The sequence below is a fragment of the Anarhichas minor genome, unplaced genomic scaffold (assembly GCF_050575085.1).
Source record: "Anarhichas minor isolate MPS153535 unplaced genomic scaffold, ASM5057508v1 ptg000025l, whole genome shotgun sequence".
NCBI classification, from domain to species: domain Eukaryota; kingdom Metazoa; phylum Chordata; class Actinopteri; order Perciformes; family Anarhichadidae; genus Anarhichas; species Anarhichas minor.
In genome coordinates this window covers 11031308-11059164 of record NW_027466471.1, presented here as the reverse complement: position 1 = coordinate 11059164, position 27857 = coordinate 11031308, and the positions used below count along the sequence as shown (strand labels likewise).

The following is a 27857-nucleotide window of genomic DNA, read 5'->3' as shown; positions in this document are numbered from 1 at the left end:
TCAGAACAAAAAATAAAGGGTCTATCTTTCTGGAATGTAAATTGTCATCAAAAAGTCCACTCCAAAAAAAACAACTCTCGCTAACTCACAGACACTGTACACTCATGCCATTTAAGGTGTCCATACACGGACAAATAGCACCCTGCTTCTCAGTGCTGCCATGGTATATCAGAGTTGTCCGCCTCTGGCCGAGGTTTAGGCAGGTTGTTGGAAGAATCAGATACTGCATGTGATAGCAGGCCAGAGGTAAATACAGATGCTTTTGAAGCTCGAGTTCTCCTTTTGTTTCCTTTCAGAATGCGGACGCTTCATGACACACACACACACACACACACACACACACACACACACACACACACACACACACACACACACACACACACACACACACACACACACACACAGCGATACCTGGTCCAGTCTGGTGCTGTTAGCTAAGGAGCTTTGTCTGTCTGTAGTCGTGGGTGAAGTAATGTGCTTTGCCTCTTAAGTAGATGGCTGTTCTTTGGACGTTATCGTACCCCATCCTTTTTCATCCACTTGGATGAAAAAGGGACTAAGAAATGGCAGGTTGGGGGGGCTCAGGAGGGAAAGTTAAACATGGTCGCTAGTGATCAATTTTCCATTCTCCCTTCCCTCTTAATGCCAAGAGAGGGGCTAAGTGAAGCAGTGGTCTGGGGTAGATTGGGGTGGGTGCTTTGCTACATCGGGGGAACAACCAGGCCCGTCATCGCTGGAGAGAAAAAAATATACAAAATCTATGATTCTAATCAATCAGGTCTTGCATTATTGTACATCCAGCAACTTTTCTTTCTGGCTTGTTCAGTCAAAGCTTTTGAGCGGTTAGTACAGGGGGTTAGACTGCATTCGTGAGCTCAGACAGGGGGGTCAGATAGTGAGTTGGATGGCTACCTCTGAAGCTGTTCCCCCCTGAGGCAGGGCAGGCAGGGGAGGGAGAGCCCTGGGGCCTGAGGACGGGAGCAAAAGCACTCTTCTGTTTAGCAGCAGACGGGAAGGAGGAGAAAGGCAAGAGAGACGATGATGAGCTGGAGCTGCCTGGTATAGTGGGGCTGGAGGGCATTACTGTGGAAGAGAGAGCAACAATCAGTCTCAAGTCTGAATATCACAGCGGACTCAGCAAAGTATAGATTATTATAAGGTCTTACTGTAGGGAGAGCCTGTGGGAGAGGCACTGCTGAAACCAGGAGAGCCAGGTACTCCTAGACTGGTCATGGGAACTGTCCCATAGCCTCCAGTCATCCCTCCGCTGCCCCCGTAGCTTGAATGCTGAGGAGTGGAGGCTGATGGGTAACCCCTTGGAGACAAACTGCTGGAATTTCTAATGTAACCTAAAGTAACAATGAAAAGGTTGGGTCAGTTCTTAGCTTCATTAGTGGGGTAAAAAAAAAACGAAAGTATTAAATGGTTTATGTCTTATTCTGCTCACCTTGGCTGCTCTGTCCATGGTCCCCGATGCTGACGCCTAACTGAGAAGGATAGGAGCCCAGGCCCATGACACTGCCGTGGGCTGGTGAGCTGGGCAGCGCCTGCAGCTGACTGTGAGGACGGGGAACACTGTACAGCGCCTCGGCGATGTCCGCCGCACGTTTCAGCAGCATGTCCTGCAGGAGATACAAAGACATAGAAATTAGCAGCGGCTTGCGGTGTCACATTTACAGAAAGAGGCCAGATGCACTTTGTTTATGCTGTTAAGATGTTACCTGTGTAAACTCACACATCTATAAACAGGGGAGCATTACAAAAAGCTGAGTATGTCTGAGCTACGTCCAATTAGACTCCACCTTTTGACAGCAGAGTCAAATCTCAGCTGTTGCCGCTTCCTCATACACTAACACTGAACAACTTCTCAGACAGTCCCTGGTCAGAACTGTATTTTCATACAATTATGATCTGACAAATAAATAAAGCCCTCTAAATAGTCACAATTATGGATTACCTATATCTCAATCAGGTTTTAAATCCCTGCAAGTTAATGACTGAACACCAGTGGCTGCCTCACAAGAAGGAATTTTATTAATTATGGTATGCTTTGGAAAATGTTCAGCAGTAATGTAGAGTATACACAATTAATATTTAATTGGCTAAAACATGCATATCACTGGTGTAGCCTTTTAGATATCTGCATGTTGTGTATAATAAACCAATTTGTCATTTAAAGTCTTTGGGATATTGGAGCAAAGTGGCTGCTGTTTACCTGATTACTGTGTGGATTTCCGTAGAGGGCCTCCACAAGATCTGCTGCTCTCTTTAGGAGAATCTCCTGCAAAGAGCAGAATTGGTTATGTTAATATCTTGGTAAGAGTGTAGCATGCACAGTTTCTTGAAAACACATCATGAGCAATCTTTTATTTAGGAGTCTCTAACCTTGGCTAGTTTCTCTGGGTCACCAGGATGTCGAGGAATGACCTTTTGAAGGCGCTGGAAACCGTAGTCTATAGTTGGCTCATTTAGGGCTGAAATAGAATAAAAGAGAAACATGTATTGCAAATCAAATCGTATGCTTAAAGACCCTTAAACCATTGAAACCATGTGCACCATTGAGAAGTCTAAACGAAGCGCACAGTGTGTTGTCTAAATACCTGTGTAGATGAAGCGCCCAGGCGCTCCCTTGCAGAACTGTTTGGATTTATAAGACAGTGTGACCTCCACGACCCCGGGGATGTGTCGAGGAGGCGTCTGGACACGGATAGCGTGTGGCGTGATCAGCTGAGGAACAGGACGGAAATCATGTCACAAGACAGCAACAAATTATCCCCCTCCATCCCTTGTAAATATTTAGGCTAACACAATACTGCGGAAAGATTAATTTGTGTAGACTGCCCATAAATCATTTAAATAATGAGACAAGCTATATGCTATATATATCATTTCAAAATACGCTTCAGACTGTACCATCATTAGTGAGATGCTTTTGGAGACAATTCCTACCTCACTCCACACCAGCATGCTGCCAAACACCACCTGCAGGCCGTCAAAAAAGTTCTCCCCGATGACGATGACCATCGCCCCGCCGGTGGTCCAGCCCTCACTGGGACTGATGGCTTTGATACACGGGGTGGCTGGAAAGAAGAGCAAAGCAAGAGTTACTCCGAGGGTTTCAATTTAGGATGTACACCAGTTATAAGAGTGGATGGAGCATGATTCAAATCTGTTTCAGGGGGAATGTGTTGAGAGTGCTCTTCAGTTTTTGTTCATGTCAGAACTAAAAAGCTTATTTAAAAGCTAACATTTTTCATGGCTACTTAGTTCTGTCTATGTGGCTTCTATCCTTGAATAACACAAGCTGCATGTAGAAGAAGAGCGTTAGATCCATATCACATGTATAGCTTAAAAATCACACGACCTGCAATCATATAGAATAAAACTTCAGGGAAAAATAGTGTAGAGTACACAGGCACAGTGGTAGAACAAGTATTCAGATCCTTTAATTAAGTAAAAGTAGCAGTACAACAGATGCAAAGAAACTCTGTCCTGCACTTAAAGCTTACTTAAGTAAAAATATGGAAGTATTATCGGCAAAATGTACTAAAAGTTAAAGCACTAACATGCAGGAAATCAAACCGTTGAGAGTCGTGTTATTATTGGATTATAATTATTGATACATAAATGTGTTCGGGGTATTTTAATGTTGAGGCTGGCTGCTGTGGAGATATTACATCAACACGATAATACTACTTAACAAGGTTAGTTATTCTGAAATATAGTCCAGTATGACAGAGCCTTCTCCATAGCTGCCCCCCTCCCTCTGGAACTCTCTCCCCAAACACATCCGAGACTGCACCGATCTTTCCATGTTCAAATCCCAAAATCAAAACCCACCTTTTCAGAACTGCTCTTAATGTGTGACCAATATTGTGTGTTTTATGTTTTTAGTGTATAGCTTTTATACATGATGATTTTAATGTAAAGTGTCTTTGAGTATTCTGAAAAGGGCTCTATAAATAAAATGTGTTATTATTATTATTAGAGTCCATCTTATTTTTTTTGAATTGTTTTTTTTATCGTCTGCTTTTTGTGAATCAAGTGTCTTAATGAATGCATTAATTAGCTCAGTTAATGACCTCAGTAGCACCCCTGGTTATGTTTGATGTATCACGGCGATTATAAATGGACATTAAGGAACTCAAGTACCTGCTTAGTATGTTTCTGAGTGTGAATGATGAAGTAGACATGTAATAAAATTTAAAAAAAGATAAATGGGGTGTAACATCGTAGTGTTGCAGTGTCAGCGTCTCACCATATTCCATAGTATTCTCGGCAGACTCGCCTGGCTCCAGTCTGCGGGCCTTCCGGCCGTGTTTTGAGTTGTTGTGAACGAACATGTTGTCAGACACTGCTAGGACGTGGCCGTCTACACTCACAGTGCTGGACAAGACCACCTGAGAGAAGGAGAGGAGGAAGATACACGAGTGTGAGTGCACAACTCAGACAGCCCGCTGCGAGTCACAGTCTCCGGTTACAACAGCAAAGTCCCTGAGCGACAATCTGTTTGAGCATACAGGTGATAGTAATATTTCTCAATAGGTAATGTGACATCCCCGGGATCCTCATAATATGTCGGCATTCTGGTGATGACACTGCTCACACACCCCTCCACTCCTCCATCAGGTCTCCATATGGCCTCTCCACTGCCTCTTGCCTAACTTTTTGATTCATACAGCATGCAGCAGGCTCATCGCTGTCTCCTCCTGATCCTTCGATGACACCAAACATATGGACCAGATCTCCCATTTTTGCCGGCCGTTAAAGCAGTGGATGATATATAGTGGCCCTAATTTGATTTTCTGGCCGCACCATGTGTGTGTCCCTTCCCACATCTGCCTCGCATGGATGACACACAGATAATTAATGAGAGGATACTTGTAGGTTTTTCTCTCTGGAGATAGAGTGTTGATGATGTGATGCTATTTCTGAAAGTGATAGAGTTTGAGTGTGTTTTTAAGAACATGTTTTTGAGAGTTAAAGGGAATGGGTCAGTGAGAAAAGGTCATTTTCAATTAAATAGTAAACTATAACTATTTATAATGTGCATTTTTACAACATCAGACAGCGAAGATAAAACCTTGCACTCCCTTCGCAATAAACACATGGCAGTAATTTTGCAGGTGAAGGAACATGAGACAGAAAAGGAGAAAAAGCATATGTGATAGGCGGTGGAAAGTGAGGGGAACCTAAAGGAAAATAACTGTAAATTATCGATCACGCAGCAGACTCCTGTCCCGCTCTGATCACCTTTTAACCCAGAGATGAGAGTCTTGGAGCGGCCGTGTGCTCATAACTTCTCAGCATGTGTCACATCGCAGGAGTTAAAGCAAACATTGTGGAAGACAGAGGGAGCATGAAGAAGGGGAAGGTATACGCAGGGTTTGCGGGGAGAAGGAGAATGCCAGACAGGGGCCGCTGGTGCTGAAAGACGGCAGAGGAAGTGGGGCGGGAGTGTCCCCTGTGACCACTTCCTGGGTCACGGAGCATGACCTCCTCCATCTGGAGCCAATCACTCAATTCTTGACAACTTCCTGAAACACCTCAACCTATTTCCTGCACCCCAACGACCAAGTCTCCCACATATCAAACTCCTTTCATTTGTCTTTCCATCGCTCAGAAATCCTAATTGATTTTTGATTTTCACCTCTTACTCCCTCCTCTATGTCTTCCATTGGGAAATCTTTCCCGGAGCTTTACTATGCCAGAGTTTGTGACATAAACTATACTTAGAACAGAAAATAAACTGATTATTAAGTCTCCATCTACTAAGATGGAGGGGCATGAAGGGGGTATGTTTTGCAGACTGTAAAATATATTTTTTTACATAATTTGATTCCCATATTCAGTCCAACGTGTCACCACCCTCCCGCTTCCCACTCACACGCAAGCACACGCATGCATTCTTTTCCCCAGTCTTTTCGTACCTGAAATCTCCTCATATCCCTCGGGTTTCCTGCTGTCTTCAGACAATTCTGGTTACATTTTAGGAAAAACTTCAAGAAAAACCTGCAAAGGTAAATAAGAGGACACATGTTTGTACATCAGCAACGAGAAAAAAAATCACATGAAAGAATTGTGCTACCCTGCCACACTGGCAGTCAAAGAAGACATTCATTATTTTTCAGAGACAGGTCTTACGTATGGTGTGTGTGTGTGTGTGTGTGCGTGTCTATATGATTACAGCTCTGACATCAATCCCAGCTGTTTAGCGCACTATTAAAGTCAATGTTATTACACTTTAAATCAAGTGATGAGAATCTGAAGCGCAGTCCAGTGAAACGTGCTGCTGTGTTTCAAAGTAAACTGGAGACAGTGATGTATGCCAGCGGACTCGGGGGACCGTGGTTTCCCGCAATGCCGTATTTGAACCCCCACATGGGAATGGTGAGGGAACGATGTAGAGACAACTACAGAGAAAGTGAAATGAGGAGGTGGAAAGAGAGCGGTAGCGATAGAGGCACAGGGACTGGTATGGACATGAATTTTTGTTTTCAAGTATACGTGTCTCATTACGTATGTGAGTGTACTTTTGAGGGTGATAGGCTGTGGAGACTGAGAGAAGCTGTGAGAGAGAGCGGGGTGCTGATAGCCTCTGCTACACCAAAGAAAACCTGAGAGAAAGGTGGAATAAATAGGAGAGAGGGAGACTTCGGAGAGAGACTCCAAATCCCAGGTGTGCACAGTTCGGCAACACGGCCCGCTGCCATGGCAACGCAGCTCTGCCGCAATCCCAAAGTCCCCACGCTGAGAGGCGAAGACAGCGATGGGAAGGAGAAGGCAACAACAAGAGCACATTCCATCACTGGAATACAGCGAGAAGGGAGACTTGGCAAGGTGAGATGCAGGAAAGTGTATATAAAGAGGGAGACGAAGCCATGAAGATTCACACAAATCTTTTGAGGCAGAAGATGTGTGTTAAAGCTAAATATAAGAAGAATGAGCCTGGAAGTGATGCGGCGTAGTGATAGAATTATGGCAATTGGCAAATATCTAGCCCTCAAACCAGATGTCCGCTTCACTTTGCGAGTAACAGTACTCTGTCTTGCCAATGTAAAACACATCCATTAGTGCTCCAATTAAACAAACAACAACAGTGCTGAAGAGAAACGCTGCAGAGGGAGACAGCGGTTTGGGGCTACATGGTTTCGCCCCAATGCCACCCACACTGTGCTCCCTGCAAAAATAAGTCATCTTAATGGAGAGCGGTTGTTTGGAGAGGAAGTTCATATTGGCCCCACAGCCCTGAACTCTCCCATCGAATACTAATCTCTCTCTCTCATTCTGTCAGCTTTAACTCGCTATTCTTCCATCACTCGCTCCAGCTTTCTCCCTGGTGAACAGGATCTGGCTTGAAACGGGCTCTCGGTTCCAACAGTGTGTCCAATATTTCTTGATTTGAGCTATTTTGTCGGAGGACAATCAATATTGTTGTTGGCAGAGGGTGGTTATAATTTACCAGAGAGCTCGAACCTCCAAACTCAAAGCTGGACTAGACCTCCGTTTTGGGTGGAAACATGTCAAAGTGCACATTTGTGCCTCTCCCATTTCCTTCTTCCATTTCTCCCCTCATCAGTCCTTTTTTTACATGTGCTTGTTGGACATCATGACAGTATCAGTTTAGCATGATATCACAATATGTAGAGTACATTACACAAGGAAAGTTAAACGGTTTGTTTCCTCCCTCTGAAAAGAGACCATCAAAAGTGCTCTGTTTCATTTGACTGCCCCCTTTGAGGGTTATGCTCTATGTATGTTTTATGCTGGGCAATGATTCTTACATTATGGCTCATTCTAAAGGCTATAGCTGTCATTTATAAGGAGGTAAGTCATTTTTGGGTTTAATGTCCATGGTCTGGCTGTGGTTTAGCCACAATCGTTTCCTCGCCACTTGCTTGTCAGCTACTTAATGCTCATCTAACCAGCAGTCATCATTCATTTGACTGACTGACATGATAAAACTTGCAGCCTCAGATAGCGATATCACAACCCTAATTGAGTGGTTGTCTACATCCATCTCGGGCTTTGTGCACTTTCTGAGGGTTCTTGACCTTGTTTGTTGACTTCTTCTCATCATTCCCTGTTTGTATGACACCAGATGCCTCGCACACACAGAAACACACATTCACATGCATGCATGCACAACCTAATACACCGACACCCCCACCTTTGCCCCCCTCCTAAAAACCCATTGAGTCAACTTTTCACCCCCCTCAGTTCGGACGCACACAGCTGCAAATGCTGAAATTAAAGCGAGACATTGACGCATATATTAGCATGCATTAGCCGCTTCCCCCTGCCCACTTAACATGCAAATCTCCCAGCCCCGTCGCCTCGCACCTTCTGCCACACATTCATTTGCTGAATTATAATTAGACTAATCTTGCATAATTAATAAGAAGTCGAGGACCCTCTGTTTTTTATCCCCTCCTCTATTGTGGTTGCAAAAGTTTAATATTGCTGTTGTTTGTTTTTGTTTTGGTAATGTAATACACCCACACACCTCCCCATCCAGAGGGAAGAGATAAGGAGAACATGCAAAGAATTGGAGGTGATCTTCATGTCACAGGAAAATTGCAGAGAAAGGCTGTTTTCAAAGAACTCCCCTAGCTTAAGCGTGTTTATTTTTAATGTGTGCCTTGTTCTTCACATTCACAGAATATTCTGTTTCATAAAGCAAGAGTAAAATGGTGATTTTGTTTGTTTAAAATACTGTTAAGTGAGTAACATAGTGCAAATAAAGCTAATTGGAAACATGTTACAACTTTTAAACTGCCATATATATCTCTAGTTATGTGTATTTTAACCGCTGCTAATAATGAAGCTGAACAGACTGTAAGCTAAAAAATATCTTCCTGTGACATTAGATTACTTACAAATATGACGAAATATCGAAGCTTGATAAGCGCAAACTCCTCATTATTTTAGTTCGATGAGAAATTTAAGAGGTAATTGAATTTCACAGACTTCACTGTGGCAAGCGATGGAGACCAAGTTTTATCTTCCACAACATCTACCCTCTACAGACACACTTAAGACAGGAAACACAAACAAAACATAGACCCAAGTCTTAAACCTTGGGATCATTTTCCACTGTGGCACCACAGGGAGTCTGCTTTTTCTTTTCTGTCTTCACTTCTGCATCTCTGTCAAGGGCTCCAATCCCTTTTGTCTGCATCTGCTTCAGTTCCCAAGACTAAACACAGGCCTCCCAGCGTGAGCCGGCCATCCTAACGTTGACAACATGCTTTACTAAAACTAGTTCAACGACCAACCAGCAAGTCACCACACTAAAAACACCAGCAGAAAAGCAGTTTTTGCAAATATCTCACCCCTCAGTGTGGACTCTCAGTTTCACATTTCTCAGTCCATCGCGGCATCTGTTACACATAAGTGTTACACATTGGGCTTTACATATGGCCTTAATCATGCAACGAGCACCTAGGCAGCCCAGGACCCCTAACAAAAATTTTCATATGCGTTCATCAGCACTAATCACTGTTGACATAAACTGCCTTTTCACATAGACATAAAACACATCGCCCTGTGTGCTCTTTGTAAATGAAGGTTTACTGGTAGCAGCGGTTCTTGAAGCATGTGATGCACAAGACTTTAACGCAGAGTTCAAGTTAGTTAGCACCACAGCTAGAAAACTTTCGCTGCTTGTCTTCTCTTCTGGGATTTCTGCCATTTCTGGGGTTACTGCACAAAAGATGACACATTTATGCTTGAATACAAAAATATAGGAGGGGAAACTTTAAGGAACATAATGAGGAGGAGATTGTCATGATTTTTGCTCAGCACATATGGACGCCCTGCTGCTCAGACATATAGGCAAAGATAAGAGGTAGAGATAGCAGAAAAGTGGTGCTCCTCTTCATTTTCTTCATCCATGAAAATCCGAGCCCCTCCATAAAGCTCAATACGTATTGATTGTAAGAAATAAGCAGAGAGAGTGGAGCAATAGAGGAACAGAAAGGTGGAGAAGAGGGTAGGCAAAGACAGAGAAAGAGAGGGAGAATGTTGATGTCCTGTATGCAGGGCCATCACTCATCAGACATCCCCACGTCCCCCCACCCCCTCAACACTGAAAAAACAAAACAGTGTCCTGACATCGCAGTGGAGGGGAGCTAAGGGGAGGGCAGGGAGGGTGGGAGGAAAATTAGGAAACCAGATGTGAAGCATTAAAACATACTGACATGCTGAGGGCCTTCCTCTGCCACACTCACACACAGAGAGCACTAACTCATACAGCAGGCCCAGATACGTGCGCGTATGCATGCATATGTCACACGCTGGCTGTACAAACCACACACACATTCATGCGTGTTTTCACAGGATAATACACAAAGACAAATAGCGACTGCAAGCAACCATGTGTGCACAATCGATCGTGGAAAAAATATACACATTAGCAAAAAGGATGCCTTATTTATTATTTATTTATGCCTTAAGTCATATTTTTGCACATGCAAGCTGATATGTAATTGTAAATTAATGGGTCAAAAACATGCTGCAGCTCATGGCTATGTGCTAGGATTTTGACAAACCAGACCAGGATCATCACGCATCAGTATATGGATATGCATCCAATTAGTACATTTACCCAGGCAGAGGAAAGGCTGGGGGGGAGAGGAATGGAGGTGTTTTGTTTTCCTCCATTGGGAGAGCTGTGTTTGGGGGATGGAGGGGGGGGTGGGGGAGGGATAGTAATAAATACCCCTGGACCTGGGTCCCCTGGCAGACTGGAAGCTAGACTGGTCACCAGGGTTAACACCCGGGGCACATGACCTTTGACACTGCTAATGGGGCACAGAGAACCCTCCACGAACTGATACCCCCTCTGTCGCATACCACCACAGGACCTTTCACACCAGCCTCCCAGTCCAACCCCCCTCATTCTCCTCCTAAAACATACAGGGATATCTGTGGCATCAGCTTCACTCGCCTTTCACCAGCAAACATCTCACAGCCAAGCAGACTCCATGCTAGTCTTTTCTCCCTTTTTGTGACAGCGTGTAAAACACATATCGAGTCATCAATAAAACAGCTGTAGCTTTCCTGATTTTAAAAAGATTGTGTCCCAGTTGGAACTTGTATCCACTGACCTATTAGCAAATGACTAAATGTCTAATAGCCTCTTAGTGACATCAGTATCCTGAATATCTTTAAACACCATCTGTACTCGCTGACATGCACCTCAAAACAGCCAAGTACAATGCAGTGGTGGAGAGAGGTACTCATCGTGCAGCTGAATGGCTGAATAATCAAAGTAACCAGTAACTACACCTGCAATATAAATGCAGTGGAGTAAAATGTACAATTTATAAAAGTATTTGATTTGAATAAAATGGGAATACTCAAGTAAAGTACAAGTATCTCAAAGCCCAGTGGTTGAGTCGGACATACTTTATTGATCCCTGAGGGTGTCCAGGAGGTGGACTGGCATCGCTCCAGCTGCCAGTCCACACTAAACTTGGTCCATACTGGGAATCGGTTCCCAAGACAAGTCCCCATGGACTGAGCTACATACTGCCAAAATACCCCCAAATATACTTAGTTACTTTCCACCACTGGAGAAATACCACTTCACTGATCAGAAGGGTTGAGCATCACTCTTTGGTACCGACTGCATCCCTTAGTATCGAAAACTGTAAAGGTTGGAACCAAAAGCCACATCAGAATCATAGTCTTGTTTGCTCATTCAAATAATTACCAATTTAGATAATAATTTGTATTTTATTCAGGCAAAGTTATTGTCTGGCTGCTTGCGTGTAGACAAAATTCAGCATTTCAGAAGTTTAGAAGTTTGCAAAAGTATTTTGTAGAAAACATTAAATTCCTTCAAGTAAAGAATTGGAAAAAGTATTGTTTGTATATCAGTAAACACAGCTGAAATAGCTTCACTATATATACAGGTAGTCTCAGGCAGACAGCGAGCACATGGGGGAAGTTTATAAATTTTGCCGGTTGGATTGGCTGTGCCCCTCCTGGCCTCCTCTACGTTGCCTCCCAGGCTGGCTTCACCCCTGCAACCTCAGCCCCAGCCCACCCCGCCTCTTAACTTGAGAACTGTGACAAAGCTAAACATTTAAACCACTAGTGCTGATTTACAGAGCTTGGTAGCGCTGTAAAACCTTCAGGCTTGCCGCCGCAAAACTGACTGAGGCACGGCGTAGCTGCGAGGAAAAGAGGGCTGAGGGGAGGAAAGCAGAATGATGGGAAGGGTACACAAGAGGCACTCGAGTGTTTCAACAAGGTTTCTCCCGGGCGTTAAAGTGTTTTACTGCATAACCTCTCGCAAGCTGCTAAATGTGCATCTCGACAATTTAAAATGAATTACTGTTTCGGTCTCTCAAGCTCAGCCAAAAGCAAAGATTGCATACAAAGCTTGGCCACACGGGACTGCGGTCAGCCTGCCAAATAGATGGATATGGATAGATATTCAGAGTCTGGAGAACATGAATTCACAACCAGGACAGGGAATAGAAGTCCCATCAGTGGCCTCACCTCTCCCAGCATGCTTGGGGTGTCCTGAGGGACAAGCATTCAAAATATACTCTCAACTGTCACATGGAGACACGGAGCACCCTCTACAGCTGAAGAGATCTCACACATACCAGAAAATAATCTGCAATACACCAACACTGATCTTGCTTTCTCAAAACCCTTTCAATCAATCAGCCACTAAGTAGATTTACCAATAGCGCATGTATATCAAAGTTTGACCTGAACCTTTCTTGGAGAAGAACAATGAATTTAGGATTGATGCCACCAAGAGGGAGAGGAGAGGAAAGAGAAGCAACAACAGAAGGAGAAGAGATGTCTTCTTAATTAGCCAGTAATGATAAGATCTGACAAACAACATCTGTTTCCAGAAAGAGAGGGGGGGGGGGGGGATAGGAGGAAGGAGGACGAAAGCGAGAGAGAGAGAAAGAAGCAGTGGAGAAACCTGTGAAGCCTAGACAACAGGGACTAGCTTGTAAGAAAGTAAAGGGGGAGCGGAGGGGATGTGTAAGGGAGGGAACGCTGTGTAGCGTGACACAATAGAAGAACGGAGGAAGAGAAGTATAACAGAAGTGAGAGAAAGACAGAAAGGGGAGAGGAATCTGACAGGGTTGAGGGAGTCGAAATGCCAGGACGAATATGACAGACAGAGGGAGGAAAACAGATCAAAATGAGAGAAAAGGAGGGAGATAGACAGACGCAAGAGAAGGTGAGCTGGATAATGGTGCCGCAGGAGGAGAAGAAGAACGTGTGAAGAGATGGGAATGGAATCACTCAGAGGTCCAGGGTGGTGTAATTTACTGTCCGTGGCTAATACACAGCAAATGTGTGGAGGCGAGGACTGGGAGAGGAGAATGGGGAGCCGGGTGGTGGGGAGGCTGAAGGGAGGGCACGCTGACTGTTGGGGCTCTCAGCATGCCTGCTGGGAGCCTGTCAGCAGTCACATCACCCCCTGCCCTCAGCCCTGACAGATTCATCAGCACCATTACACACACACACACACACACACACACACACACACAAAGCTTATGCATCCAAAGATTATAGTGACATTGCAATTGCTGTTCCTGTTTTCCTTTAACTTTTCGTTCATGATGAAGAAAACACAACATCTGCTGCAATAATGGTTTAGCCAGCAAAACACAAACGAGCCAGCAAAGATTCCTGCTTTGCTTTAACTTTATATACTGCAATTCAGTGCATACGTCTATCCTGCACTCTGTACCATATTCTTCTGTTAGCATGGTGCTTTTAAAGTGCAAGTAGAAGCTAAAAAGGTGGCTCTATTGTATGAAAACTGTATCTACACAATACCCTTGCCCTTTTTCGTATCCCACAGGAGGGATAAGTATTGCCTCAAGCATAATAAGGATACTTAATCACATTGTATTTAAGAAATACTGCAGATGTGTAAATATTAGTGTTGGGAAATGTTTTCAAAAAGTGAAACGGTGGAGAATTTGTAGAGAAATCTAACTCCTTGGAGAAAAAAAGTATGTCCAGAATCTAGATAAATAGACAAACAAACAAACAAGCTGGCTAGCGGGGCCGGCCTAGCACCAGGGGGCATTGTTAAGTCATTAGTGAAATTTAAGACTTTACAGACCGGTCCCCATCACACACACACACACACACACACACCCAAACAGCTCCACCCACAGCAGCAGCATCCAGCCAAAGAAAACAGCCCTTGTTCCTAAATACCACTGCTAACTGGCCTCTGACTCCGCACCCACACACACACACACACACACACACACACACACACACACACACACACACACACACACGAGATCCTGATTATACTGATACAAGATCCCCTTACAAAATAAATGGCAAATGCAGGAATATCACATGGAAAAATAAACCCACAAATACAAATCTCACACACATAACCACACAGCGCTCACTTGCCTGCGATCTGAAGTGCCTCTAAATCACACTAATCTGCCCCCTTCTGATCCTCTGAGTGCCCCTACTTAATCTCTACACTGCTCAACCAAAGGTGAACCCTATTAGTGGCCAGACAAATGAGAGGGTTTGCCCCAGCTACTCTGAGAGTGCGAGGCCTTTCACAGTGCCATTGAGCTGCAGCTCAAAACTTCTAATTTGCCCCCCTCCTATCCCCTCTGCATCCCACCCACACTAAAAGTCCCCCTGCTGTTCCTCCACATTAGCCCATTGGTAGTCCATTCCCATTTCCTGTCAAAACATTTCTCCACCGCTCTCTGTTTCCGACTGCCCCCTCTGTAGGCTCTCTCAAAGAAAACAAACCAGGCCTACTCCTCGTGTCAGGGTTCAAGCCACAACAGCTAACACTGGCCGAAGCGGAGCAAAGGTGACCAAACACAAACTCGGCTCATAACCTACTACTCATTATACACTTCCTGTGCACATTTAAGTCCAGGATCTTCCCAGTTCACACCAGACCACTTCGCAGAAAGCTTGAGCCCCACAAAAGGTCGATGAACTCGTTTCCCCCAGTCTAACTCTGAGTGAGACTCTCGCTGTTTGAAGCGGTACCTGTCAGTAGATTTGATATTCTAGACGTTGCATCGTCTCTCCCTGTCTGTCTTTGTGTCATTCTCCCCCTTGCATTGCCCCAAGGGAGGAGCCATCCCCGCGGTCCTGTGCCAGCTGCTCACTGGTCCAGCTTGTGTGCCGCTCCGCTGTGTGAGGCGGTGTGCACTGGAGCCTCAGGGCCCTGTCGCCACGCTGCCTGGCCCCCTGCCTGAGGGGCTCGCTGACAGGGGGTCTGGAGGGAGTGGACATGTACTACCCCACCATGGAGAGACCTGTGACAGCGGACTGAAGGGGCCAGTGTGTCTGACTTTGTCTCTGTGTATGTATGTATGTATGTGTGGTACACAGGTCATTTATACACATATTAATACCTGCATCAGTGTGACGTGTCAGACTATGAGTGCAATCCAGCTACACTACAATCTGATCAGTCTGTGGAGGGAATTCAACCACCTGAGGTCACTTACAACTCATACGTCAGTATAATATCCAGTATAACATCGCACAGTAGAAGATACGTGTTTCTGATTTGTTGGAATATATTCATTAAATGTACATAACATAATGTACATAACATAATGTGCAAGGTATTTGTTTGCTGAAGTATATCTTTGCTGCTGTAACATACAAATTTCCCCCTGGGGATGAATAAAGTATCTATCTATCTATCTATCTAGTAAGCTCCAGGTTAGCAACACAGTTAAAGCTATACAGTAATACTTATATACCATGAAGTAAAGTGACTGCTCACAAATGTTAAAAATGGATTGCCAGCTTTCCCTTAATAAATCAAGACACTACTTGGAGTATCCTTCAATATAGGATAGGTGGTAATGTAATGGTTTTTGACACTGCGTTAAATGACAATATAGTAATTTCTCCATTAACGCTTATACATTTAGTTCAATGAAGGGGGGTTTGTAAGTGTCAGTTTGCAGCAACTTTGCCAACATCATCTGCAGCTCTTCCTCTGGCCAGAAACTCAAATAAAAAAAGCACCTCCTCCACATCCGTCTTTTTTCTCAGCTACTTCTCACATAAAGTCTTCTTTGCTGATTATTTGTTGCACCATCAAACATCCTGTTTCAGAGTAGAATATATATTTTAAAAAACAGAAGGAAAATTAGAAACTCAAATCCTGGATTTTCTTTATTTCTTGGCTATAAGAAGGGACGGTTCACTGCCCCTCAGGATTCGGACCTTAAGAACGACTTTTAGACAAGCCATCTTTAAGAAAATGTGGTAGAGAAGATAATGGGAGTACAGGTATAGGGTGCCAGTATCAACAGAAAAAGCTACAGCATGAATTCCACTTTACAGCTAAAAAAGAATCTTGTATTTGGAGTATGAGAAACAATCTTCTAAAATGACATTGTTGTCTCACACATAAAACTCTCAAGTGCATATATGATGACCTAACAGGGCGACTTGGCGGCAGCGCATGAGTATGCATCTGGGAAAGGGGAGGAATTTGACCCCTGACACAGTCCAACAAATGTTACTGTATTTATTCTTTGGCTGATAGTTTAATGTTCTTTTCCCAAAGACTTGAAGCTTCTATTTTCTCTTTGGTTGGAGCTGAAGAATGAGGAGGCCGGCGTTCCCCTCCATTAGCAGTACAAGAAGAAACTATCTGTCCTGCTGTAGGAACAGGCGTGTGAAAAAGACCATTGAAAGAGACGTGGCCCACGTCATCATATACTGTTGTTTTTTTAATTAGTTTAAGACATGCAGACGCAAGCAGGTGGATGGACTAGCATGGAAACAGATGGTGCCTCCCTGAGACACCAGAGACATTTACATACACCAACAAATGATATCTGAATAGTTTATTGTCAAACCGTCCAGACAGTGTTAATCCGTAAAGAACTATTAAAAAAAAGACATACAGTTTTACTGCACTGCAGAACAGAGTGTGCATGTGAGGACGTCTTATAGCAGGAAAAATAGCTTTGATAATGAACATCAGCAAAATGAATTAGCAGATTATAAATGATAAACATTCAGCCATGGAAACTAAAGCTATCTACTACACACCGATTAGGACTGAAAACAAAACCCTGCACTGACTAGTTGAAAACAAAGCTGTGGTACATGCACATAACTAGAAGCAAGACTACAAAACAGATCGATAAAACCCACAACCTAAGATTAACAATAATGGATTCCTCTTGGAGCTGAGCGTCTGAAGTCGCCCAGGACAAGAAATGATTGTTCAAAAAAGATCACCTCAGAAAGCAAAATTAACAGTTTTTTTTTTAAAAAGCAGAACATCTATGGTGCTTGTGCATTCCAGATGGAGGGTTTGTTTTTTTAGTTCAGTATTAAAAAATCAAAGGCTGATATGCACAAGTATGTTTAGTCTTTGTGAGTTCATTTTGAGTCTAGGGGAGGGAAGAGCCATATTGACAACATTGGAAAATTCCTATTGATTATTCTTCTTTTCTCTGAGCGCCGGCTTGTTAAAAAAGACCCCTCTTGGAAACACGATCAATTAGTGAGATAGTGCTTGCCATTGATCAGCCCCTCTCCAACCCCCCCACCTCACAAGGCTCTTGCCTTTCGATGGATCCCTCCACACACTCCTTATGACCAACTATTGATCTCAGCTTCTTAGCCAAATATAAAAGCACACACTCACACTGAGCACTGGCCCCTCCCATTCAAACCGCACAGTCTCATACTAATACTGACATCTGCTTGTCTCCATTGTAAACCCATGGTTCACTCATAAATACAGAGGCCAGCTTTGGCCCAGAACCAATATAGTTCCTCTGAGGTCAGAGGTCAGCATGGCAATAATGCCGCCATTAACAGATCTGCCTGGGTTAATACTTTTCAGAAGAATGAATTTCTTAGAATTTCTAAGTAATGAAAGGATTTGGTGGAAAATATAAATAGTAGAGGGCTGATTATATATTATATTTTCATTTGATTGTTTTCAAGTTGCTTATTGAAAGGGTTAAACAACAGAGAAAATGCAGCATATTTTTACTTTGTGGCTAAACTGGAACTTTTCTTTGCTTGATAAATGACCGACACAATAAATTTATCTTCAAAATTGTTGTCAGTGAATTTTTTTGAAACATCGACTGCATGAGTTTGGCGAGTTAGTGAAGATGTATGGTGATGAGCTCGGAGGAATCAATCAATCTATCTGTCCATTGATCGATTATCAAACCAATCAGTGAACACGCCGGTCCATCAGTCAAAGATAACACACTCCAAACAGAAAAGTCACATCAGGCCTGTGAGTGTAGCAGTTCACCAGTGTTAAGATGAGACAATTGTAAAACTATTAGACACAGCAGGCAGCGGGGTATTAGATGATTCTCTCCCATCGGCAACTTAAGAGTCATTTCTTTGTCAACGACTGCCCTTGCCCTCTTCATCCCTCGGTCCCTCCACCCTCTATCCCTTCACCCTCCCTATGGATCAGCTGTGATCTCCTCTTTCTCTTTTCACTCAAATCAGGATTAGGGGGAAGAGGAGTTAGAGGGGGGTGCAGCAGCAGCAGAAGGAGAAGGGGGAGAGAAAACTGAAACAATATGGAAAGGAGATTAGAAAAGAGGGGGTTTGGGCCGTTTGGGGAATTGCAAACTCCCTTGTGCTTGGCTAGGTGTCCTAATGACACCGCCTAATTATGGCAAAATTAGACAGGCTAAAGGGAAGGAGGAGGGCGGGGGGGTGGTGGTGGAGGAGATGGCTACGTGAAGGGAAAAGAAGAGGACGGGGGAACTAAGCAATTGGGAGTAAAGAAGTAAGCGCACAGTAGGAGCATGTGAGAGCTAACGGAGAAGAGCGAGAGGGGTGTGCAGGAGTACAGATACGAGGCAAGGCGGGGAAGAAGGGAGCGCGGGGCTGGGAGTGAGAGAAAAAAAAGAGAAAAGGAGAAAGAAAAGGAGTAGAAAGCAGTGGCTGGTGCGATAGCAGCGAGTGGGCCCCAGCACGCTGCATGTTAATTGGAGAACAGGTGTTGGGGCTGGGAGCAGGAGGCTGATTACTGGAGCCACAGAAACAGACCGTCTCCTCCACACACACACACACACAAACTGCAGGCACACACATGCACAAATGCACATAGGCTGCACACACATGCATGAATAATTTAAGACCCAAGCAGGGACTGGGGAAAAAGGTCAAAGAAGGGGTCACAAAGCCACATAGACAATCGCACATACATCCATAACATACATAAATAAACGTGCTAGGATCCCCACACACATGAAAATATACATCCGTCTGTGTGCACACACATCTGTCAATCTTTTGACTTTTTCAGTGTGTGGTGTACATGCATGCAAGAGAGAGTGCACATAAAGTGGGATAAAAGGGCACAGGGCCACGCAAAAATCCCATTGGCTTATCAGAAATTAACTGGCTGCTAATAGGCAGCTCCCTGAGGAGAGGATTTTGCAGGCCAGTCAAAAGAGAGAAGCCCCCATCAGGACGGGATATGCCCAGTGTGATTAGAGAGTACAGTAGGTCAATGATTCCATTTAAAGCAATCCTCACAGCCTCACACCAGCCTTCAAACACACACACAAGGAGTTACAAAGAGATATGTAACACACTACCATCATCAGCCCGCCACCGAGCTGCTTACAAACAGATTTCGAGGAGGTTTATCCATGTTAGGAGGAAGTATAAAGTGGGTGCGGAGGGGGTTATTGAGAGAGTAATGTGCTACAGTAAATGGGAAAAGCAGCTGTTCCAAAAGTATTCTGGGAAAATTCAACAGACAACAGCCCGATTTTCTCCGTTATATGAAAACTATCTTCGGCGGAGATCCTTCGAGACACACTGTCAACAGCCAGCCAGCTTGAACTGAGGAGGGGAAAGAAAAGGGTCCTTGACGTATATGAAGTGAGTGTTTTCTAGACAGACGATTGCTGGGAAGGAGAGAGGGAAGGAGAGGGAAAAGGAGGGAGAGGAGATGAAGGTTACGTCTATGACATCACAGAGAAAGTATTCCACATGCGGGCTGCTTACGAGCATTCATCACACTGGTTAATGCCAGGCAGACAGCGAGAGACCTCCAAAATCCCTCGGACGTGAAGGCCCTCACACATGCTGATTACTGAGGGGGTCACCCGCCTTTACGCCTGATAACTGGCTGTCAGGGTGAACATTTCCCACATATGGGAGCCTGCCTGGTGCTACGGAAGATCCACATGCTTGTGATAAAAATAAATATACGCTTTTGGCAGGTTTCAGGTGCAATGTCGGCCGTTAAACGTAGTGAGTGACCAAACTGAAACAAATCCCAGCAGGCTGAAGATCAACAGAGAACAGAACGCTGAAGGGAAAGAAACACATGGGGCACAGACATGGACAGATATCTTGTACTGTATATCGCAACCTCCTTGCATTGCTGCAGTGTAAACTGACGTGGTAGAAAAAATGATTTGTATGTTGTGAATATTAGTATTTATATGTGATGCAGGCATGCACATATTAATATTTATATCTGAAATACACACACAAACATTAACACCACTGTACACATACATCCAGCCCCCACTTTTAAATGAATGTGTTGTAATTGGGGCTTCTACTCTGCTATGTAGCTACTCCTCTCACTTAGTTTGTGTAAATGCAACAGCTGCTCGGTGAGATCTCACCACAACCCGCAATCTCTCTCTCTCTGTCTCTGTGAGTGTGTAGGTGCATATATATATATACAAAGAAAGGGCAACCTGAACATTTAGTATGAAGAGGTGCTTGTTCAAGGCAGTGGACACATGTGTGGGACGTGTTTTGATCTCATTACCTGTCAATGATGACTGGGTCAGAGGGCGTCTCGTTTCGGTTGCCACAACTTTTCTTCTCACAACAGCGGCTGAGTGGGCAGTTAAAAGAGACAGAAAGGAGGAAAAAGTCAGTGGAGGAAAAAAAAAACAAATTAAACAGGAGGAGCCATTATTTGTCTGGCCCATCCACATCCACGGGCCCAGACTACTCTGCCGCAGTCGGGGCCAAGATCCAGGAGCACACAAAGGAGGCATGAGAGGGGAGAGGAGGAGTAGACAAAAGAATAAAAGAGGAAGAAAAGGTACAACAACACACCCTACAAACAGTGAGAGACCATTCAAAAGTGAAAAGCCAGCCCGGCAATCTGTCACATTGATTTCGAAATCAAACTCAACCCCCACGCAGCCTCATTGCGCACGCACACACACACACACACACACACACACACACACACACATCGTCCCACAACATCCTACCATTCGTCAGCAGTCCTGTCCGAGGAGCCTGCTGGCCACCCCCCCCCCCTCCCCAAAGTCCCCTTCACTGCATAACAAAAGTGCCCCCACCCCTAACCATCTGCCACCCCTACACCTCGCCTCACCCCTCTCGTGTCCCAGCTTGGCCCTGCCCTGCCCCCCTCCGCCCCCCTGTCAGACGGCCTCACTCCCCAGCTGTGACGCTTGCCCTCTGCCTCTTCGGCTCTGTTATTAGCCAGCTGTGAGTCACATTCGGGCATCTGCTGGCTACACAATGGCAAAGCCCACTCCGTCTCAGCCCCTCTCCCCACGTCCCAGCCCCCTATCCTTCCCCCTGCTGCCCTCAAATCCTGGGTCACTGCCCCACTTCCAGACCGCTCTCTTCGGCTTCTTCTCCATCCATAACCCCATATTCACCTATTTTCTCTATTCACCAAACACGAACCAAAACCTTCTGGTCCCTAAGTCATGACTGGACTCTTTAAACTCGCTACACTGAGACACTGAAAATATACCACTGGACCTGTCATCACATGTTGACAAAGTTCAAACGTGATATCTTGGCTAAACAGAAGTGCTGGAGTTACATTTCAATGAGGGAAAGGCAGATTGTTCCCCAAAAGTGTGTCAGCTGCAGAACTCCAGGCCAGAGAGTGAGGAGCGCCAGGAAGAAACAAGAGCTGGCAAGGGGACATGCAGCGTTACAGCAGAAAGCAGCAGGGGGTTACCACTGTAACAAGGATGCTGACAGACAGGCTAGATTTATAGTTTAACCACCGCAAAGTTTAAAAACCAAGCTGACTGAGACAAGGGAGGAGGATGGAGGGTAATGATATTTGGACTTCGTCCCTGTGGGTGAAGGTTTGAATGACGGGGCCGGTGTGTGTCTGTGTGTGTTAGACTCACCTGCACATAACCTCGTGTGTGAGCAGAACTCTGCACATTTCTGGATTCTTGTTTTGTCCTTCATATGCTATGGGCTGAGAGGAGGAAACAAGGGGCAGATTCAGTCTCAGGTTGAATCAGTTAAACTCCTAATTGCGAAGCTGAGAGTTTACCAACCTGTTTAGTGACAGAGTCAATAAGTCGTGCATAAAGATCCTGCTCCGTGCGAACCCCTGCAAAACGAAAACAGAAATTGATCGTTATCAATAACTTACGCAAGCCATTTCAGGCATAAGGGATATTTTACTGAGGAAAGAATGTAACTCTTGCCCTCGGTGCTATAGATAAGTGGAAACTGGGAAAAGAGATCAACAGACTCAACCCTGATTACAAAATACTACAGAACCATAAATGAAGCAACTGAAACTGCACGTAAACTCGTAAACCCCCTAAAAATATACATGGTGCTGAGGATTGGACCCTGTCCAGCCAACATGGAGAAATAAGATTGGCATGCAGTTCGAATTTTTTCTCTGATGGTTTCTGAGGGGATTGAGAGTTATGATTATCAGTCATGTTCAGCTTTGAGGCCAGAATTTACGACCAAGTTCTCACGATTTGTCAAGCTGTTCTTTTTTTATGTGGTTCTCAGTTAACTTCTGATTTATTCCCAAGTTTACATGAGGGACAGGTAAAATGACACCTGATCAGTTTGTTACGGGATTTAATTGAAGAGTGAATGTCCTTTTAACATTGTCTCTCGCTTCTATTTAATCGGGTGTGTCTCTGAGTGAGATTTCCAGAAACACCTGAACCTCTGGATGCTTCAAGCCTCCGCTGTAAATCACACAAAATAGGGAAACGACATGTAATGAATTGCTTCTTGAGAAAAGAGCGCATTACCCACGATTTATTTTCAGAGACTTTGGAGAGTATCGCTTTCAAGATGTGTTCCTCTCATCAAAGTCTCGATTGAGATGCCTTTGATATCGCTTGGGGGAAGGGGATGAGAGGAGGGGATGCAGAGGAAGTGCTTTTGGTGTGCTTGTATGTACATGTGTGTGTGTGTGTGTGTGTGTGTGTGTGTGTGTGTGTGTGTGGTGGGTGTGTGGTGTATAAGGGGGTTGCTCTGGAACATGTCTTTTATCTTCTCTCCCATGGGTGCCACTGCGATGGCAGAGTAGGGGCAGCAGTGGCTCATGGGAACCAAATTTCTCTGTGTATCCCCGATCTGATGTGAAAGCACCATGGGGGGTTGGAGGAGTTGGGGAGTGAGAGGGGGTTGAGGGGGTGTTGGGGGGGGTGGCAACATGTACCTCATTTCTCCCTGCGTGCGCCCAGAAGTGGTTCCTCGCAGAGCCAAAACATTGAATTGTACAAACTCAGTGATTAGACGATGAGCCGAAGGTAATTTATGAGTTCAGAGAGTAGAGGCGAGGTGAGGATGTGGAGGAAGATTACTTAAGTGGAAAGGTGTGTGTCATGTTAGTGCGCTGGTGTTACCGCTGACCTCGTTCAACTCCTGTTACATGCAGGGCTCCATGCTGACGTCTAGATGATCAAATCAGACACCTCAAAGGGTAGACAATCAGCCCGTAATCTTAGAACTCGTGTTTGACTCTACTCACCGTTGCTGTAGAGGAGCTGTAGCTTGTAGTGAGTGCCGTTGTTGGTCTTTTCTCCCGTCTGCTCCTTGGAAAGAGACACACGGACAAACGCAGGGCATGCAGTTAAGCACTTTTGAGGCACAGATAAGTACAGCTGAGCATCCCCACGCCGCGTTAAGCACAGCGAGTCTCTCCTAATCCTGCAGCTCGCCCTTCCCTGACAGCAGCATCGAGATCAGAGGGTTGTAGGCTCAGAGCCCATGTGGGACCTTTCGTTGTGTTCAAGAGCTGAGCTCTTAACCTTGAGTCGGATGTTCTTTGTAGAGGTTGAACTATCATGTCTGATGCAAACTTCTAAAACCTTAAGATCAAATGCAGTAGTCCTCCTCGCAATGAGGTAGCACAGGCATGGTTATATGCGCATGTGTTCTGGAAAGTGTGGAAAGTACCGTATGTGAGACTGAGCAGCAGTCGACCTTGACAGAAAAAACTTCCCTTCCGCTATCCCTCCCTCCCCCAGGCACTCCACCAGCTTCTCACTTCTTCCTTCTCTCCCCCCTCTCTGTCTCTGGTTCCCCCTCTTTCTTTCTCTTCTTCTACCTCTACTGGTCTTTCTAAGTGGTCTCAAAGGAATGCTCTCTGGTCCAATAACCCAGGAGGCTGGCATCACAGAGACGAGCACCAGAAAGGAGGAGAGAGAACGAGGAGGTTGGAGGAGAAGAGAAACTGGGAAGAGGAGACAGTTGTGAGGAGGGAAGAGGAAGTGAGGGAAATTAAGATGCACGAAGATAAGTTTGAAAGTAAAAAGTTGTCCAAACATAATATCAAAAGCTAGATTGAGACTCAACGTCAGGAGATAGATGGATGCCTAGCATCATAAGTTTTGTGAATATACACAGAGGAACATTTATTTTGCCTTGCCATCACTACCTCTGCATAATTACAAAGCCAAAACAGATGCCAGGTTAACCATGCAGAAAATGAACTCCTCCACTGCCGTCATATTGCTCTGCGTTGGCCTGGGTGGCACAAAGGGGAGCACACTGACAGCTTTCAGCCCTGGCTGTTAGTACTGCCGCCCTCCGTCTTCATCCCTCCCTGGCCATGAAATTCATAGTAAAACTATGTTTGAACTTCAGCTGACAGGACGGTGTCCTCTTGTCTTTCTCACAGGGGAGATCTGTTGCCAGTTTAGGAGGCTCTCGCTCCCCTCACCACAAGGCAGAAACATCCATCAACACGGGGCATAAGGCTCCCACTCCCGGCAGTCTCTTTCTAACTGTGTCTCTACACTGCACCCTTCCTTATTTTTGGTCTTGTCCAACCTGAGGAATCCAGCTCTCCCCCCCCCCCCCCCTCCCTTATTTAGAGGATAGGAGTGGGGGGGCTTGAAGGAAAAGAGACTTTGATGATTAGTTCACTGTATAACTTAACAGGAGCAAGCATAATTTGCATTTTAAAAAGTAGTGATGTCCTCCTAATGAGGCAAGCTGCTAATTAGTCATTAGATATTCTTTTTCAATCCCACATCATCAGCTCATTGAGGGTAGAGCTTGTGTAAACATGTAGCCGTCAGCTGTTCGATATGCTTGGCTTTACTGGGGATGTGGAGGATCAAGTTGAGCACCTGGTTACAGCTGAAATGCAGTATATTACTAATACATTCGGTTGTTGTTGTTATTCACAGTTTTTCAGACGATACTGAGCTAGATGAATGGTTTTAGACGTTAAAAATGTCCCTGAAATAAGTGTAAAGATGACACAGTGAATCGATGACATCTTCAAATAATTAATGAGACAGACAGGCGTTCAGAAATATTAACACACCTTGTCATGTTCAACAAAGTCCACAAAGGCAGTCCTCTCCACCTCCACAGGTTGGCCGTGTCTGTCATAGAGCGCCAGGACAAAGTGGAAGAAGTTGGACTTGCGGAGATTTGAGGGCGGCTGCTTCTCAAAATGAGCTCTTGACAAAGCTACTCCACTGAGGACACAAGAGGAACAGACAATCAGCTCCACAGACATTCACATTGTGTCAAAATAAACTGCTTTATACTGATCAATATAAAGATTATTTCTAATAAAATAAAATTGACATCTAACATATTATTCATTTTTGGTGGAAAATATTTCTCAAATCTGAATTTAAAAAAATAAAACTGCATGCAGTAAATCATGAGGACTCAATATAACATTATTTCGTTTTTAAAATCACTTAATTTCCCATTGGTTACAAAGTGTTTTCAAATTGTAAGGCCTTCAGTTTATCCATACAACAGTTTGTAATAGTTTGCAAAAAAAACATACAGATCATCTATAAATATTTTGTTTTCCCATAACTTGAAGGCAACTTTACTTGTCTAGATTAGAAACCAATGTGACCCAAATACACACAAAAAACAGGCGAAGAAGAAGAACAGGACAAGTAAATATTGTTGAAACTATGTTTTAGCTTGAAAACTGAAAAGTCGAAAATAAAATCAACACTTTTGACTTTGGGACTGATGGTGGAGCATCTTGGTAAAAAATACTGACAGTAAGTGTACATAGACTACTGAATTTAAATAACTTTAAAATGCAGGCATAGTCTGCAGGTGTGTTTCTCTGTAATTCTAACTAAAATTGGCAATTTATTATTTTCAGATAAATCAAAACTTGAGTAGTTCTTTCGTGATTTTTTTTTTTAACGTTTCGTTTAAATGCCCATTATAAGTTGTTTCGTTTTTTTTGTTTGTTTTTAGTTTTTTGTAGGGGGATACAATATTACAATCGAGTTATTTATAATTAGGCTACATTTTAACGTTAAATTAAATACTGGATGATATCAAATAACCTAAATACAGTTCATAAAGCGCCATTGTTTGATCACTTACTAATTGCTATTTATATGCCTATTCTATGGCTACTACGACTTATGTGTTATACTAATTAACTTATTACTAATTTGCCGCTTTTCTGACTTAAAACTGTTTTCTAAACTTTGGACACAATCGGAGAGCACTGATGTGTGTGTTTGTGTTGGTAAAAAAAAAAAAAAATATGAAGATGGTTATTGAATATGTTGGGGAATGTGGAAGACAAAAATGATTCAACAATCAAAACAACGTTTACTTCTACGGATGAAACCCACAAATAGAGCGCGTGGCCGCTGAGGATACAAGTGTGTTTCAGCCACATCAACTAAAATAGCTGATTTAGGAAATTCAGCTTTAGTCACAGGTTTTCAGAAATTATCTGAAATTGAATTGTGTAAATTAAGTATGTAAATTGAACTTTTACACTAGAGTAAATTATCTGAACAGTTACTCCTTGTGTGTGACGTTATGTTTAAGTCTAATCGTTCTGATTATTTATTTTACGTTTTGGCAATATTCTTTGCTTCTGTGCACATAACGTCTTATTACTTTAAAAACAACTACAATAATATAGAGTGTAGTTCGTACGCCATAATTAAATACGTTTTATGAGTTGGGGGCAAACAGTTTTGAAGGGGGCTCCTGTCATCTTTTGCAACAAGTAGTTTGTAAGGACGCCTGCTCGTATGTTAAATATCCACTCGTTATAAACTATATTGTGCTCGTGATGCTGATTCTGAAAATAAATGCGGTGACGTTGATAACTGAACGCAACTGTTGAAAATAAGTGGTGAGAAGTTGATTGATGTCAGTAGATCAGCTGGCTTTGTACTGTACCTTTGCGCCGCTACGTTCGCATCCACAACCCCGACATTACGCACCCACGACCGGACCGGATCCATCTCCTCTGCAAGACTTCTCTCTTTTAATCCGCTCACTTCTCGCATCAGATGCTCCTGGATCCCGAACATTTAAGCCAACGTCCTGCGCGTTTCGGTGCACTTTTTTTTTTAACTTAAGAAAAAATAAACTGAGCCGGAGAGCTAAAGCACTTTGGCAAACAACAGAAGGTCCACCCAAGGCGCTGCGCTCCTCCACAGCTTTGCAGAACAAGTGACCGACGCTGTGTGATGATGTTTCAGAAGGCGCCCGCAGTTAAAAAATCCACGCACACTTTCTTTCAAGGCTGAAACGATGCTAACAGATATATTCCCACACTAATTGCAAGCATTGTCCAAGCGCAAATC

The 27857-nt window shown here is 44.1% G+C and overlaps 1 protein-coding gene across 12 annotated transcripts; it reads right to left on the bottom strand.

Moving 5' to 3' along the window:
• Positions 1–701: 701 nt before the first annotated feature.
• On the bottom strand, positions 702–27581 carry ebf2 (EBF transcription factor 2). Of its 12 annotated transcripts, none has more exons than XM_076099156.1 (17): positions 27448–27581; positions 25583–25739; positions 23777–23840; positions 22326–22381; positions 22170–22243; positions 20807–20875; positions 5931–6012; positions 4259–4400; positions 4153–4155; positions 2950–3080; positions 2601–2727; positions 2386–2474; positions 2216–2281; positions 1448–1622; positions 1167–1349; positions 913–1083; positions 702–733 (listed from the first exon to the last, which is right to left on the bottom strand). In XM_076099156.1, exons 1-17 carry the CDS (start codon positions 27579–27581, stop codon positions 702–704), a joined length of 1755 nt encoding a protein of 584 aa, XP_075955271.1. The 12 variants fall into 12 exon arrangements, with proteins under 12 accessions (XP_075955271.1, XP_075955275.1, XP_075955279.1 ...); XM_076099160.1 differs by lacking the exon at positions 4153–4155 and adding an exon at positions 4094–4095 and having other exon boundaries at positions 4285–4400; XM_076099164.1 differs by lacking the exon at positions 4153–4155 and adding an exon at positions 4094–4095 and having other exon boundaries at positions 913–1007; positions 1169–1349; positions 4285–4400.
• Between the last annotated feature and the right edge of the window lie 276 nt (positions 27582–27857).